General features: G+C 43.4%; 1 protein-coding gene across 2 annotated transcripts in view; it reads left to right on the top strand.

Moving 5' to 3' along the window:
- Positions 1 to 6374, top strand: part of LOC147124324 (aminopeptidase O-like) — a 104774-nt gene extending 98400 nt beyond the window's left edge. Inside the window, exons 6-7 of one of the 2 annotated variants that reach the window (XM_085984999.1) lie at positions 1822 to 1909; positions 3868 to 6374. In XM_085984999.1, the coding sequence (XP_085841125.1) occupies positions 1822 to 1885 (64 nt within the window). In that variant the 3' untranslated portion in view covers positions 1886 to 1909; positions 3868 to 6374. Of the gene's footprint in view, positions 1 to 1821; positions 2276 to 3867 lie in introns of those variants that run through there. The other variant, XM_085984997.1, reaches the window with a different exon arrangement.
- Positions 6375 to 13452: the final 7078 nt, after the last annotated feature.

The raw sequence follows: 13452 nt of genomic DNA, 5'->3' as shown, positions 1-13452 counted from the left end.
TGCTGGTTGAGCCCAATCTTCTTGAACAAAGTGGCATTTAGGTTTCTTTTAGGAGGTTTCTTTTTTTGTCAATGATTTATTTTAATGCCATGAATACTTCCAGTTATGTAATCAATGACACATGGAGATGGACATTGAAGTGGTTATATTGTTACCTAAAAAAAAAAACTCCCACAGGAAGCATCACAATAACAGGTCATGTAGAAATCCAGACTTTATATGTAATGGGCAATTAGGCGGATGTGACTAAGCTACCTATTGATTGAAGTGTTTGCAAACACTTCAATCAGCAGCTAAAAAAAGAACAGATTTATATCTCGGCTTTCTGGTTTTGGTCAAGTTCCTTCTGTTTGTTATTTCCAATTGGACGTGTGACTGCACGGAAACTTAAGAAGCATGTGGTGGATCTTGGTCATCTGTTTCCTTCGTAGTGCATCAATTATTCTGTGGAGGTTTAGAAATATTTTGAACAATGTTTTAAAGTAGCTGAAGGATTGTTTGCAGTTTAGAGCACATCAGTTTATACGGGCAAGATTAAAGAAAGGAAGAACTTGCATTTATATAATGCCTTTCACTACTTCAGGACTTGTCAAAACGCTTCACAGTTAAAGAAGTAATGTTTCCTACTGTTGTAACGCAAGGAAACATGGCAGCCAATTTGCACACAGTAAGGTCCCATAAATAGCAATAAGATAAATGACCAGATAACCTGTTGTGATGGTGTTGGCTGAAGGATAAATCTTGGCCAGGGCACTGGGAGAACTCCCCTGCCCCTCTTTGAATCCTACCATGGGTTCTTTTACATCCACCTGGGCAGCCAGGCAGGGCCTCTTTTTATCATCATGTCTGAAAGTCAACACCTCCGACATTGCTCCACTCCCTCAAAAGAAAAAATAAAGACTTGCATTTATATAGCGCCTTTCATGGCCTCCGGACATCCTAAAGTGCTTTACAACCAATTAAATACTTTTTGAAGCATAGTCACTGTTGTAATGTAGGAAACACTGCAGCCAAATTGCGTACAGCAAGGTTCCATAATCAGCAATGCGATAGTGACCAGATAATCTCTTTTTTAGTGGTGTTGGTTCAGGGATAGATGTTGGCCGGGACACCGGGGATAACTCCCTTGCTCTTCTTCGAAATAGCGTCATGTAATCTTTTACGCCCACCTGAGAGGGCTGATGGGGCCTCGGTTTAACATCCCATCCGAAGAACAGCACCTCTAATGGTACAGCACTCCCTCAGTACTGCGCTGAAATATTAGCCTAGATTATGTGCTCAAATCTGTGGAGTTGGGCTTGAATCCATGACCTTCTGTCTCGGGCACAAGTGTTACTTCTGAACCAAGGCTGGCACTAGAAGATTATAATGGTTTTTCTTCTCAAGAACTGTTCTGCAGCAAATGTTATCTCCGTATTCTTCCAAAAATGTCATTTTATAAAACTTTATTCTTTCCTTTAATCTCGCTTTTCGCTGTGCGAGACTGCCTCCCCACGGTAGTCTCGATACACACCAAAATCCAAAGCACTCTTAAACTTCCAATTCAAAACCACATTTATTCTGCAGTTTCTCTGTCAGTGTAATGTGAAAACCATTGTATAACTGGCACGTAAGATATTCATTTTTTTCACTGCATCCAATTACACCACATAGTCTTGGCATTCTAGAATTTGAAATGTGCTGCAATGTCAAGGAACATAAATTAACTATTAGTGAAATGTTTTTCCCACTTTTAGTAGTCTGTTTAAAATATGTAACTGTTTTGGGTGCGTATGTGCTTTGGGTAATAATCCCTTTTTGTTTTTATGTTCCTTCCCTCAGTCCCTGTGGAGAAAGTAATGAGAAGCCAAATTTAGGACTGATGTCAGGGACTTTTTCAGAGTGACCAACACATGGAATGGACTTCCTGGTAGAGTAATAGAAGCAAAATCTCTGGGCTCATTTAAGAAGCAGATGGATGCTGTGATGGGGGGTGTAAGAATGTCTTTCTGATGACTGAACTAAGATGGCTGTCTTTATCTATATCTATCTTGTGATCAAGTGTTTGAGAAATTATTGCTTTTACCCACCTTTACTGTGTATCGATTGGAAATTTCATGATGAATTGATTCTTGATTGATGTCTGCTTTTCATTACTCAAGTTGTTCCTACTTGTAAGTTATTTGGATTTGAGAAAAATCTGATGTCAGAATTGCTGTAAGATTACGCCTCTTAATTGAAATAATTATTTTGCTGGCCCTTATTTTGGCATAAAGGATTGACAGCTTGCATGTGTTGATACTGGATGCTGGCTACATTCTTTGGTCAGGCCAATACTAACTTTTCAGCAAGAAATAAATCGCAGTAAAAAATCGGGATTTCACTAACACTGCCAGTTAAGTGGGTCGGCCACATTTTTCAACAAAGATACAGATGTTTCACATAATCTAGGGCACCCACACAAGTATGAAATCAAGTGCCCTCATTTTAGCCATTGACCTGTGTTTCTTATCAGAGCTGATCATGTCTATCTGGTGCAACAACAACAGCTTGTATTTATGTATTGCCTTTACGTAGAAAGATATCTTAAAGCACTTCACAGAGCTGTAATCAAACAATGGACACCAAGCCAAGAGAGGAGATAGTGGAAGGGGTAACCAAAAGCTTGGTCAAAGAGGTGAGCTTTACGGAGTAGTGGGAGGTGGAAGGGTTTAGAGAGAGAATTCCAGAACATGGAACTTTGGCAGCTGAAGGCAACACTGCCAATAGTGAGGCAAAGGGAGAAGGAAATGTGTAAGAGGGCAGTCCAGGAAGCAGAGAGTTTATGGGGGTGGGGTGGGTTGTAGGGATGGAGTCATTTGCAGGCATCGGAAGTGACTGGCAGGATGTGCTGCCATCTTGAGAACATTATCAATACCCATTCTTGGAATGCCAGTGGTACAGGGCGTTGATTCAAAATAACTACTGATCTGTGGGAAAGTAGACCTAATGGTGTTGGTGAAATTAGTGAAGCTATGTGCCATGCTTGTCTACAACCCAGTCCAATTCTTTGGAAGACAGAGGAGACATTTATTCCCATTCTGGCACCCTAGGCAGCTATGGGAGCAGTCTAAGCAACCATAGAAGATCAAAATGCCTTTAGAGCCTCTGTCATGGGGGACCTCCGTAGCAGCTATCTTTGGACCTGTCGCCCTCCATAGCGGACTGCAGAGTTGCAAATGTGTTCTCCAAAGTCCTGCACATACTCCTAGTGGAATCCTCCACCTGAGCCACCATCTGCAGATACGAGCACTGTCCCCAATGCCTGCAACAATGTTTGATGCTCTGCAAGCATCATTCTTTCAAAAGCAGGACCATATCCCTAGGCTCTTCAGACTACACAAACTGACGCTCTGGTGAGCAACAACATTATCATCTTCATTCACCACTAGAAAGAAAGACTTGCATTTATATAGCACCTTTGATTATCTCAAGACGTCCTAAAGCATTTTACAGCCAATAAAGTGCTTTTGAAGTGTAGTCACTGTTGAAATGTAGGAAACGCGGCAGCCAAATTGCTCACAGCAAGCTCCCACAAATGGCAATGAGATATATGACCAGATAATCTGATTTAGTGATGTTAGTTGAGGGATAAATATTGGCCAGGGCACCGGTGAGAACTCCTCTGCTCTTCGAATAGTGCCCTGGGAAATTTTATGTCCACCTGAGAGGGCAGACGGGACTTCAGTTTAACATCTCATCTGAAAGATAGCACCTCTGTCAGTGCAGAACTCCCCTCAGTACCGCATAGAAGTACCACTCAATACCACTGGCAGCTGCACCTGTTCATTTGTGCTCTGTGTGACACCCAATGCACTGCCCTCTGCCTCACCCTCTAATTTCCTCCAGGGTGCTGAGCTGCTGTTTGGAAGCCATGGAATGAGACCTGGAGTGTGCTGGCAGGAGTAAGGTGTACTGGAGACTGTGCATCGTTCTTCAAACACATCTAGAGGAAGAAAAAAGAAGAGGCTACAGTCATTTCCTGATGAGCAAAGTTCACATGCAACTTAGAATAGAAGGAATGACATGAGGATTTCATTATACTGCTGCCAGTTAATGGAGGATACAATAAGATGGGAAGAAAGACAAGCAGAAGTTCAACATGAACCCGTGGCTGGTACCTGGCCTCCTACATCCCCATCTCCAACAGCCTCTATGGTTTCCTTCCCTAGGATTTGCAACACATTTTCCTCATAGGAGCTTTTTGGACTGTATTGTCCTGGGGAGGGGGGGGGGCGGTGGGTGCGGGAAATAAAACGAGAATTACCTTTTGTTATCAGGATGTGCAGTAAAACCCAGGTGTCAGCATGTAGCGCATAATGGCCCAGTGGTAATGATGGCAAAACTGTCAGCGTTCGCCGTCATTACTCTTCTGAAAGTGACAGCAACTTCTGGAGTCAGCACAAGCGCAGATAAACACGGAAATCCAGAAGTTGCTGTCTGTGATTCCCTGCTCCTCCACAGGTTGCGCTGTGGAACTCCCCAGAGCTGGCAATCGATTCAAATCACAGTCCTGATGAAAACTTTCCCTATTACACTGGAATATCGCTGTTAAACTCTCCCTTCCCCACCCACCAAACCCCCTACCCCGGCTGAAAAAGTTAAGCCTTGTTGAAAGAGGTATACCTGGGTTTTTAATGGAGTATTGACTGCTGAACAACCGTTCTGGCACTGAAAAACTAATTTACTATTTGTGGAATGTCAAATTTTTCCATTAATATGATAAGAATTACCTGTACATGATTTTTAAAATAATACTTTTTAAAAAAAAGTTTGCTATTTCAGCTTCTACCACAATCCTATGTGTATGTCCCAATCTTTATTTCGCGCTCTCTAAAATTTATAAAAATAAATTATAATCTGTGCATTTTCCTTCCTGGTATGCTGTCTGAGAATTCTTCAATATGATTGGCTGCTTAGCCTGTTTGATGACATCACTGTTGCTGGACACTGGAGATTCGTTTGATTTGGTGCCAGATTCAAACTAAGGTCGAGGGTGCTGAAATTCACACCACAGAGATTGCTAGATCTTTGTGGGCAGCTTTCTTCGAGCTCAGCGGCTCCTCTCACCTTGTCTGATCTGATAAGTTTATTACATTTTTTTTGCTGCTTTGGTTTCTGTGCTTGGGATGGTTGAGTTGTCACTCTTTGCCCTGGGCATCTCCTTCCATTCTCCATGGGCTGCTTGCCCTGGGCATCTGAGGCTTTCTATGTCAAAGGGTATCTCGTTCCTCGGCCTTACTTGCAACAACTTCGAAAAGTGCTTCATTGGTTGTAAATCGCTTTGGGACATCCTGAGGTTGTGAAAAGCGCTTTATAAATGCAAGTATTTCTTTCTTTCTTTTCCACTGCTGCATTTGTGGACCTGGAGGCTGCCCTCATATGAGCCTGGGAACTGCTTTCCTGTCGGACATTCTTTTGACTCTGAACTTTGTTCCTGTAAAAGCAATTGTGATTATTTCTGCCCCTTTAAGCTGCCATAGGCCTTTAAACCGTGTAGTAGCGCACTATTTCCTTCCCCTCATGGGTAAGCTCTCAAGAAGTGGCATTTCTGACGCCTGCAGCTTGTCCAAAGTAATTGGGCCAAGTTTTACTGCAGCGGGGCATCTAGTTAGACTTGCTCATGCGCATTTAAGTTTTTACATTTTTTGCGTGGCAAGTTGCTGAAAGTGCGAGCTGATAACGTCGCATTGCGGGAAACCGGCATCTGGGACCTGAGTGAACAGGGCAAGCAACTGTGTATCTCCTTAACCAATCAGATTGAATGATTGAGAAATAAACAAGAATAATGACGGAGAAGGAAGTGTAAATGAGAGTGGGTGAATTCAATGTCAAATCAGGCACAGAAAGAGAGGGAAAAAAGACTGAGTTAAGAGGGAAAGAAAAAAGAGACAGAAAGGAAATGCAATTTTAAAAAAAATTAAAATAATTTGACATTTTAAAAATCTCCAACAACAATTCATACCTGAAGGAATGAGACTCCACACTTTTAATAGTTAATTTTCCAGTGCCAGAGAGGTTGACTGGCAGTAATTAAGTTATTGGTCCAGATTTTCTGGGGCCTATGACCACATACGCAGTGTGTACGCGGCCGTAAGTGCCCCACAAGTTCCGGGTTTACGCATGCGCAAAAACCCGGAACTTGTGATCTGGCAAGAAGATTCTCCGCATCCCCGGGAAATGGACATCCACTGATGAATGCCCATGAAACTATTACGCCTGGTAAAAGCAGCCTTAAGGCCTTTTACCAGCATAAGGATGAAAATAAATATTAAAATAAAATTTTTAAAATCATTTTAACATTCAAAAATCTTTAAAATTAGTTTGTTCTATTTTTGGCCCCTTAAAATATGTTTAAATTTATTTTTCAAAAAATTACATTTTTATTTTAAATGTTTAATATAATTGTATTTTAATTAATTTTAAACATGTAATGATTTTTTTTTTATTTCAACGTTGTGTACATGTGCTTTTTGGGTGTATCCTATTAAGCTTATGGGGATTCCGTACGGAAATGGAATCCCCATAATCATAATGGGAATCCCCTTTCTGATTGGCTCGGCTGGCCCACGTGATCCCGGGACGCTTGCGAACTGCTTGCGCCCCTGGGATATGTGGGCATTTACGCAGGCCTACATGCAGAGGCCCAGGAGTGCAAGGACCATCAGATAGGTGTGTAGATTTATTGCGGTTTGGAGGCATCCACCCGCAGGAAGCCTCCAACCACAAATTCAGGCCCTTTATGTTTTTAAAAGGGTACTTGCGCTTGTAATGACAAAACTTAACTCTCTGTGGCGAGTTTAGTTCGTATCTACCGCACAAATACAGCAATTTCACACCATTTCAGTGGTGATGCAGGCAGCAAAATGCCATTTTCGCGAAGCTAACAGCGAAGCAGCGCAACTCGGACAGCAACTTTTGGGCATTGGCATTTCACCATGCATCTGCCCCTCACCTGAAGTTGATGTCCATTTACACTTAAGTAATGCTGAGAGACTTTAGCCTCACCTTTATTTTGACAGCAAAATCTGGGACAATATAATGAGGCTGACCCTGGAAATGATGGTGGCCTAAGCGCTCACGATGTCAGGTTGTGTAAATCGTGCTCTGCCCCATTTCTAGTTGGGCATACCTGATCGGAAAATCCAGGCTATATTATTTTACAAAGCAATTTATTTAACTCCAGTACTGGGATCACATCTGCCTAGTTTGACCATTTTACCAAACTTGGCAATGACTGCAGTTTCAAAGGGTTTTGAACCAAGATTTATTTTACTGGAATTCTAAACATCTAGAGGCATCTGTTGTGCAGTTATGTGATCAGGGTTCCAGCAAACTTGGGTAAAGCTTCTTAACCATTTGAGTACTTTGAAACTGAGCTGTAAAGGAAACTCTAACACTTAAAACGAATTGTCAGTATATTTGTGTTGGTAGGTATTAAAAATTAGAAAGCAAGTATCAGACCTCCAGAAACCATTTGCACTTGCAGTACTGTAAACAAACTAAGAAACTACACTTGGCTCTGAGAGGTAATAGTTAAGTCCTGTTTGAAGTAGTTCAGACTGATGGTGGGTGAAATGTTTGCACAGAACATTGCCTGTTTTTAGTCATAAATATATACACAAGAAGGAAGCAATTTCTGGTAATTAGACACATTTCTGTATGCTTTTTAATGAAAAATTTACATGTATGGATCTTTTATGTGTTAGTCCTATAAAACAATCATCATGACCTATAAATGCTAACATATGTTAATAGGTTTGTGCCAAAAATCAGAGCTGTTTATTCAATTCCTCCAGTGGTGGGAGAAGTACAAAGTAAACATAAAATCATTTCATTTTAGGGAACGAGTAAGATTTTCTACTTTCACTGTGGTGATATTTGCTATTGTAATATTAACAGGTTGGAGTTAATTTTTGTTAGTATTTGAATCTTACCACCGGCAATGAGTTATAATGGTATGTAAAGCCCATAACTTATCAATCCTGTAATAACAATTGAGTTCTTTTGTATAAATGAAGGAAAGTCTGGAACCCACCATTGCAAGCTGGATATTCTGTTTATTGGTGCAGTGGATACATGCCTCTCAGGAAAAGTGTCAGCTTGGTTGACTTGGTAGCACACTGACTTCTGAGTTAGAAGGTTGTCAGTTTATACCCCGGCCAGGATTTGAGCACATAACTGAACATTAGGAAGCTAAGGCCATTCTATTCAGCACTTAACAAAAACTTCATACCTTTGTTCTCAACCCTATCGCCCTCTCCATTTTCTAACTCAGGATGAAACATAAGCGATAAGTAACTTTGATGTCCTGTTCAACCCTGAGCTGAGTAACAAACCCCATAGCCAATCCATCAATTAGGCTGCCTACTTCCATCTTCGCAGCATTTTTTGTCTCAGTTCTGCCTCGCCCCACTTGCTTCTTGTCCCATACTGAGTCCTGCTGATCATGCTTGTCCTTGCAGACCTTTGTTGGCTCCCTGTACTACCAAATACCTAATTTCAAATCCTCAGCCTCATTTACATGGTGACTGCAACCCCCTTCAGACCTACACCTCTCCCCTCAGTGTTGTCCTGGTCTTTCCCTCTCAGTGGCACTTCCAGTCTCCTTCCACCTGTTTTCTGCTTCAAGAGATTGAACCTGTACACAGTGGGCAGGAATTCTTGTGAGAATAGGCTGGGCAGAATTTGGAAGGACAATATGTGACGATAAGAGAGCATTGTGGTCCACCAGACTGGTGCTCTCTGCCAAATATCTATTCAGTTCCCTCTTTAATTTGCCAACACTCTGCACCTCCAATTCCTCACTGGGTAGTCTGATCCTTATAATCATCGCCCTCTGTGTAAAGTTCACCTTTCCTCCTCCATATGTGAAGAATAAAAGATTGCAAATTAAAGCTAGGTTATGTTCCTTTTGATATAGACTTCCTCATTTTTTTTCATATAATTTGTCTTGCAAATACATAGTTTTAAGGCTCCATGCTGTGTTTCCCTCATTTTGATTGGTAAATTTAATAATTGTTACTGCATTTGAGTATCACAAGGTAATGGGATGTGGTATTGACCCTTTGATTCCTCATGTTGATATTGGGAGGCATTGAATAAAGGCCAACCTTTGGAATGTTTATAGACCAAGAAATGCAAATACATTTTTTAAGTGGAAAAAGTAAAAACAAAACTTGTTCTCAACAAAAAAATAAACATTCATTCACCTTATTTACCCTGCACCTCTCTGGAAAAGGTCTAAGGTTTTTCAAGCTGAGGTGGATGTGTCGTATTGGAGTGGAGAAGATCATGTGGATTCTGTGCAGTTTTTAAAGAGTTATTGTACTATATTTCCCTATTGAACTATGGGCCTGTCCTGATTTATGTGGAAAGTAAATTATATAGAAAGTGAGAGACTAATTGCAGGAAATATATATATATCTATATAAAAGGATTGTGGTGTCTGTCTGTCTGTCTGTATGTACGGGCTTAACTCAAAAGTTATAGAGCGTACCTACACATATGTTATATCAAAAGAAAGCTTATGATTAGGGGAGTGTCATAGACATATTTACTTTTTGGTCAGACAAAAATTGTTCGGACACTATACAAAAAACGGACAAAATCCGCTCATTAGCAGTTGACCAATCCTACGGCTCATTAGCGTTGAGTGACGTGAAGGTTGACCAATCCTACGGGGGGAGCGCGCTGCGTCACGGGGGGTGTTTCATGGTGTGTGTGGGTGGGGCCAATTCCTTCAAACTGCCGTTAGTGCGGGAGCGCGAAAAACCAGAGACCGGAGCGGCAGGGGTCCATCGGGCTGGGCCTGAGGCGCTCTTTTCCCCCCTCTCTCTCCAGGCTAATCCCAAAATAAATCCAGCAGTGGAGCGGCGTCGGAGACCCACAGCGGGAGCTCATCAGGGCTCACTCGGGCCGGGCCTGAGGCGCTAGGCCGTGCACGGGGGCTCGGGCCGGAGCTCAGCTGAGGTGAGTCGGGCTGGGCTTGAGGCGCTAGGCCGCGCACGGGGGCGCGGGTCGGAGCGGGAGCTCAGCTGAGGTGAGTCGGGCCGGGCCTGAGGCCCTAGGGAGGGAGAGACAGGGGGAGGGAGAGAGAGAGGGGGAGGGAGAGACGGGGGGAGGGAGAGACAGGGGGAGGGAGGGAGAGGGGGGAGGAGAGGGAGGGAGGGAGAGGGGGAAGGAGAGAGGGAGGGAGAAGAGAGAGGGGGGAAGAGAGGGATGGAGAGAGCGCGGGGAGGTAGGGGGATGGGGAGGGAGAGGGGAGGGAGGGAGAGGGGAGAGAGGGGGGGCGAGAGGGGAGAGAGAGGGGGGCGAGAGAGAGAGGGGGGGCGAGGAGAGAGAGGGGGGGCGAGAGAGAGAGGGGGGCGAGAGAGAGAGAGGGGGCGAGAGAGGGGGGGCGAGGGAGAGAGAGAGAGGGGGAGAGGGGAGAGAGAGAGAGAGGTGGGGAGAGAGAGGGGGAGAGGGAGAGAGAGAGTGGGGAGAGAGAGAGAGAGTGGGGAGAGAGAGAGAGTGGGGAGAGAGAGTGGGGAGAGAGAGAGTGGGGAGGAGAGAGTGGGGAGAGAGAGAGAGTGGGGAGAGAGTGGGGAGAGAGAGAGAGAGAGATGGGGAGAGAGAGAGAGAGAATGGGGAGAGAGAGAGAGAATGGGGGGAGAGAGAGAGAGAGAAAATGGGGGGAGAGAGAGAGAGAGAGAGTGGGGAGAGAGAGAGTGGAAGAGAGAGAGAGAGTGGGGAGAGAGAGAGAGAGTGGGGAGAGAGAGAGAGTGGGGAGAGAGAGAGAGAGTGGGGAGAGAGAGTGGGGAGAGAGAGAGTGGGGGGGAGAGAGAGAGAGAGAGTGGGGGGAGAGAGAGAGAGAGAGAGAGAGAGAGTGGGGGGAGAGAGAGAGAGAGAGAGAGAGAGAGAGAGAGTGGGGGGAGAGAGAGAGAGAGAGAGAGTGGGGGGAGAGAGAGAGAGAGAGAGAGTGGGGGGAGAGAGAGAGAGTGGGGGGAGAGAGAGAGAGAGAGAGAGTACAACACCAATTGCAAGCCATTACCAATCCAAGATGGCGACATCTGGAGAACACATTTGAAAACCTCTACAAAGACATCCCAATAAACGAAACAAACCCAAGTCAACATCAGGTCACAGAAAAACTCCACACATTAGAAGCAACAATCAAAGACAACCAAAACCCTCTAGACTCCCCAATCACATGGAAAGAAATGGCCACAAAAACAAAATCTCTCCACCTAAAGAAAGCCTGTGGCCCAGACAACATCAAAAATGAAATGCTCAAGTTCAGCAATATGGAGATGCAGGGTGCGGTACTCAAATTATTCAACATCATATTACGTTCAGGCTGTTTTCCCCGATATCTGGTGCCAAGGACTAATCTCCCCCATATATAAAAGCGGAAACAAATCAGACCCAAATAACTACCGCGGCATCTGTGTCAACAGTTGTCTAGGGAAGTTATTCTGCAGTATTCTAAATAGTAGATTACTTGATTTTCTTAACAAACATAATATCCTCAGAAAAAAACCAAATAGGCTTTCTTCCAAAACACCGCACCGCCGACCATATCTATACCCTTCACACCCCTCATTGAAAAACATATACACCAACAAAAAATGGGGAAAATATTCGCCTGTTTCATCGACTTCAAGAAAGCCTTTGACTCTATATGGCACGAAGGGCTCTATTATAAACTTCTTCAATGTGGAATAGGGGGCAAAGTCTATGACCTTATTAAATCAATGTATCTGAAAAACAAATGCGGGGGTCAAAATTGGAGACAAACGCACCGATTTTCTTCACCCAGAGAAGAGGCGTCCGGCAGGGCTGCAATTTGAGCCCGACCCTGTTCAACATATACATAAATGAATTAGCAGACATGCTGGAGCAAAGCGAGTCACCAGGTCTCCGTCTCCTAGATGGAGAAGTGAAATCCCTGTTCTATGCGGAACGACCTGGTTCTGCTGTCTCCCACAGAACAGGGATTACAGCAACAACTAGACCTACTCGACAAATACTGCCAAAATTGGGCTCTAACAGTAAAATCTAAAGAAAACCAACATCATGATTTTTCAAAAAAGGCCCAGATGTCAGGAAAACAAATACCAGTTTACCCTCAGTGATATCACTATAGGACACACTATGAGCTACACCTACCTTGGTCTAACTATTACAGCATCAGGGAGCTTCAGCATAGCAGTGAATGCACTAAAAGAAAAAGCCCGAAGAGCCCTATATGCAATAAAAAGAAAATTCTACAACATCCAAATCCGAATCAAAATCTGGCTCAAAATATTTGACAGCATAATCCTGCCCATTGCACTGTACGGTAGTGAAGTATGGGCCCGCTAAATCACCAAAGCTACACTAAATGGGAAAAAACATACAATAGAAGCCCTACATGCAGAATTCTGCGAAGCATCCTTCGCACCCAAAGGAAAACGCCAACAAATGCATGCAGAGCCGAAACTAGGCAGATACCCACTGATAATAAACATCCAAAAACGAGCACTAAACTTCCTAAATCACCTCAAATCTAGCTCCCCAGACACCCTTCATTTCAAAGCCTTTCAGACCCAAGAGCTAAACCCAGAAAAGAGTCCCCTGAGTCAGCTGCTACGGAAACTAAGTACTCAGCCGGACCCTGACCAGCCCCAGACCAACACAGCCGCCCAAACACCAATCCGAAGTGAACCAAATCATTAAAAAATGCAAAGAAACCTACCTGGAACATTGGAACAAAATAACCGAAAGCCAAAGCAGATTAGAATGTTACCGGGCCCTAAAAAGAGAATATAAACTGGCAGACTACCTCACGACCATCAGAGACACAAAACAGAGACAGACCCTCACCAGGTACAGACTAAGCGACCACAAACTGGAAATTGAAAAAGGCAGATACAAGAAATCCTGGCAGCCTAGAGAGAATAGAATATGCGATCAATGTCTGGCTGGCGAGGTTGAAACAGAAATGCATTTCCTCCTAAAAATGCGAAAAATTCAACACATCAAGAAACATATTATTCAACAAGCTAAGCCAAACAACCCCAGATTTCAAGGAATTGGATGATCTGTCAAAATTGAGATTAGTCCTAGGAGAAGGAGACAGACCATACCTTGGGGCCAAATATGTAACAACATGTCACAACCTGAGGACTGTTTAAAATTAAGACTGTTTAAAATTAATATTGAACGTACCAAATGAAGTACAAAGACTGTTTAAAATTAATATTGTTTAAAAGTAATATTGTATGTACCCAACAATGTCAAATCGATTGACACCTACAGAATGTTGGAAAACTGTACCTTTTTGCTATGTAAGCTTTGGCAATATGGTTCTCTGTAAACTTTCATGCCAATAAAGCATTTTAATTGGAATTGGAATTGGAGTGGGGAGAGAGAGAGAGAGATGGGGGGGAGAGAGAGAGAGAGAGTGGGGAG

The sequence above is a fragment of the Somniosus microcephalus genome, chromosome 1 (genome assembly GCF_052327205.1).
Source record: "Somniosus microcephalus isolate GS21.2 chromosome 1, FLI_Smic_1.0, whole genome shotgun sequence".
In the NCBI taxonomy this organism is placed as follows: Eukaryota; Metazoa; Chordata; class Chondrichthyes; order Squaliformes; family Somniosidae; genus Somniosus; species Somniosus microcephalus.
The sequence above is the reverse complement of the archived record's forward strand: the minus strand, read 5'-3'. Positions and strand labels throughout refer to the sequence as shown.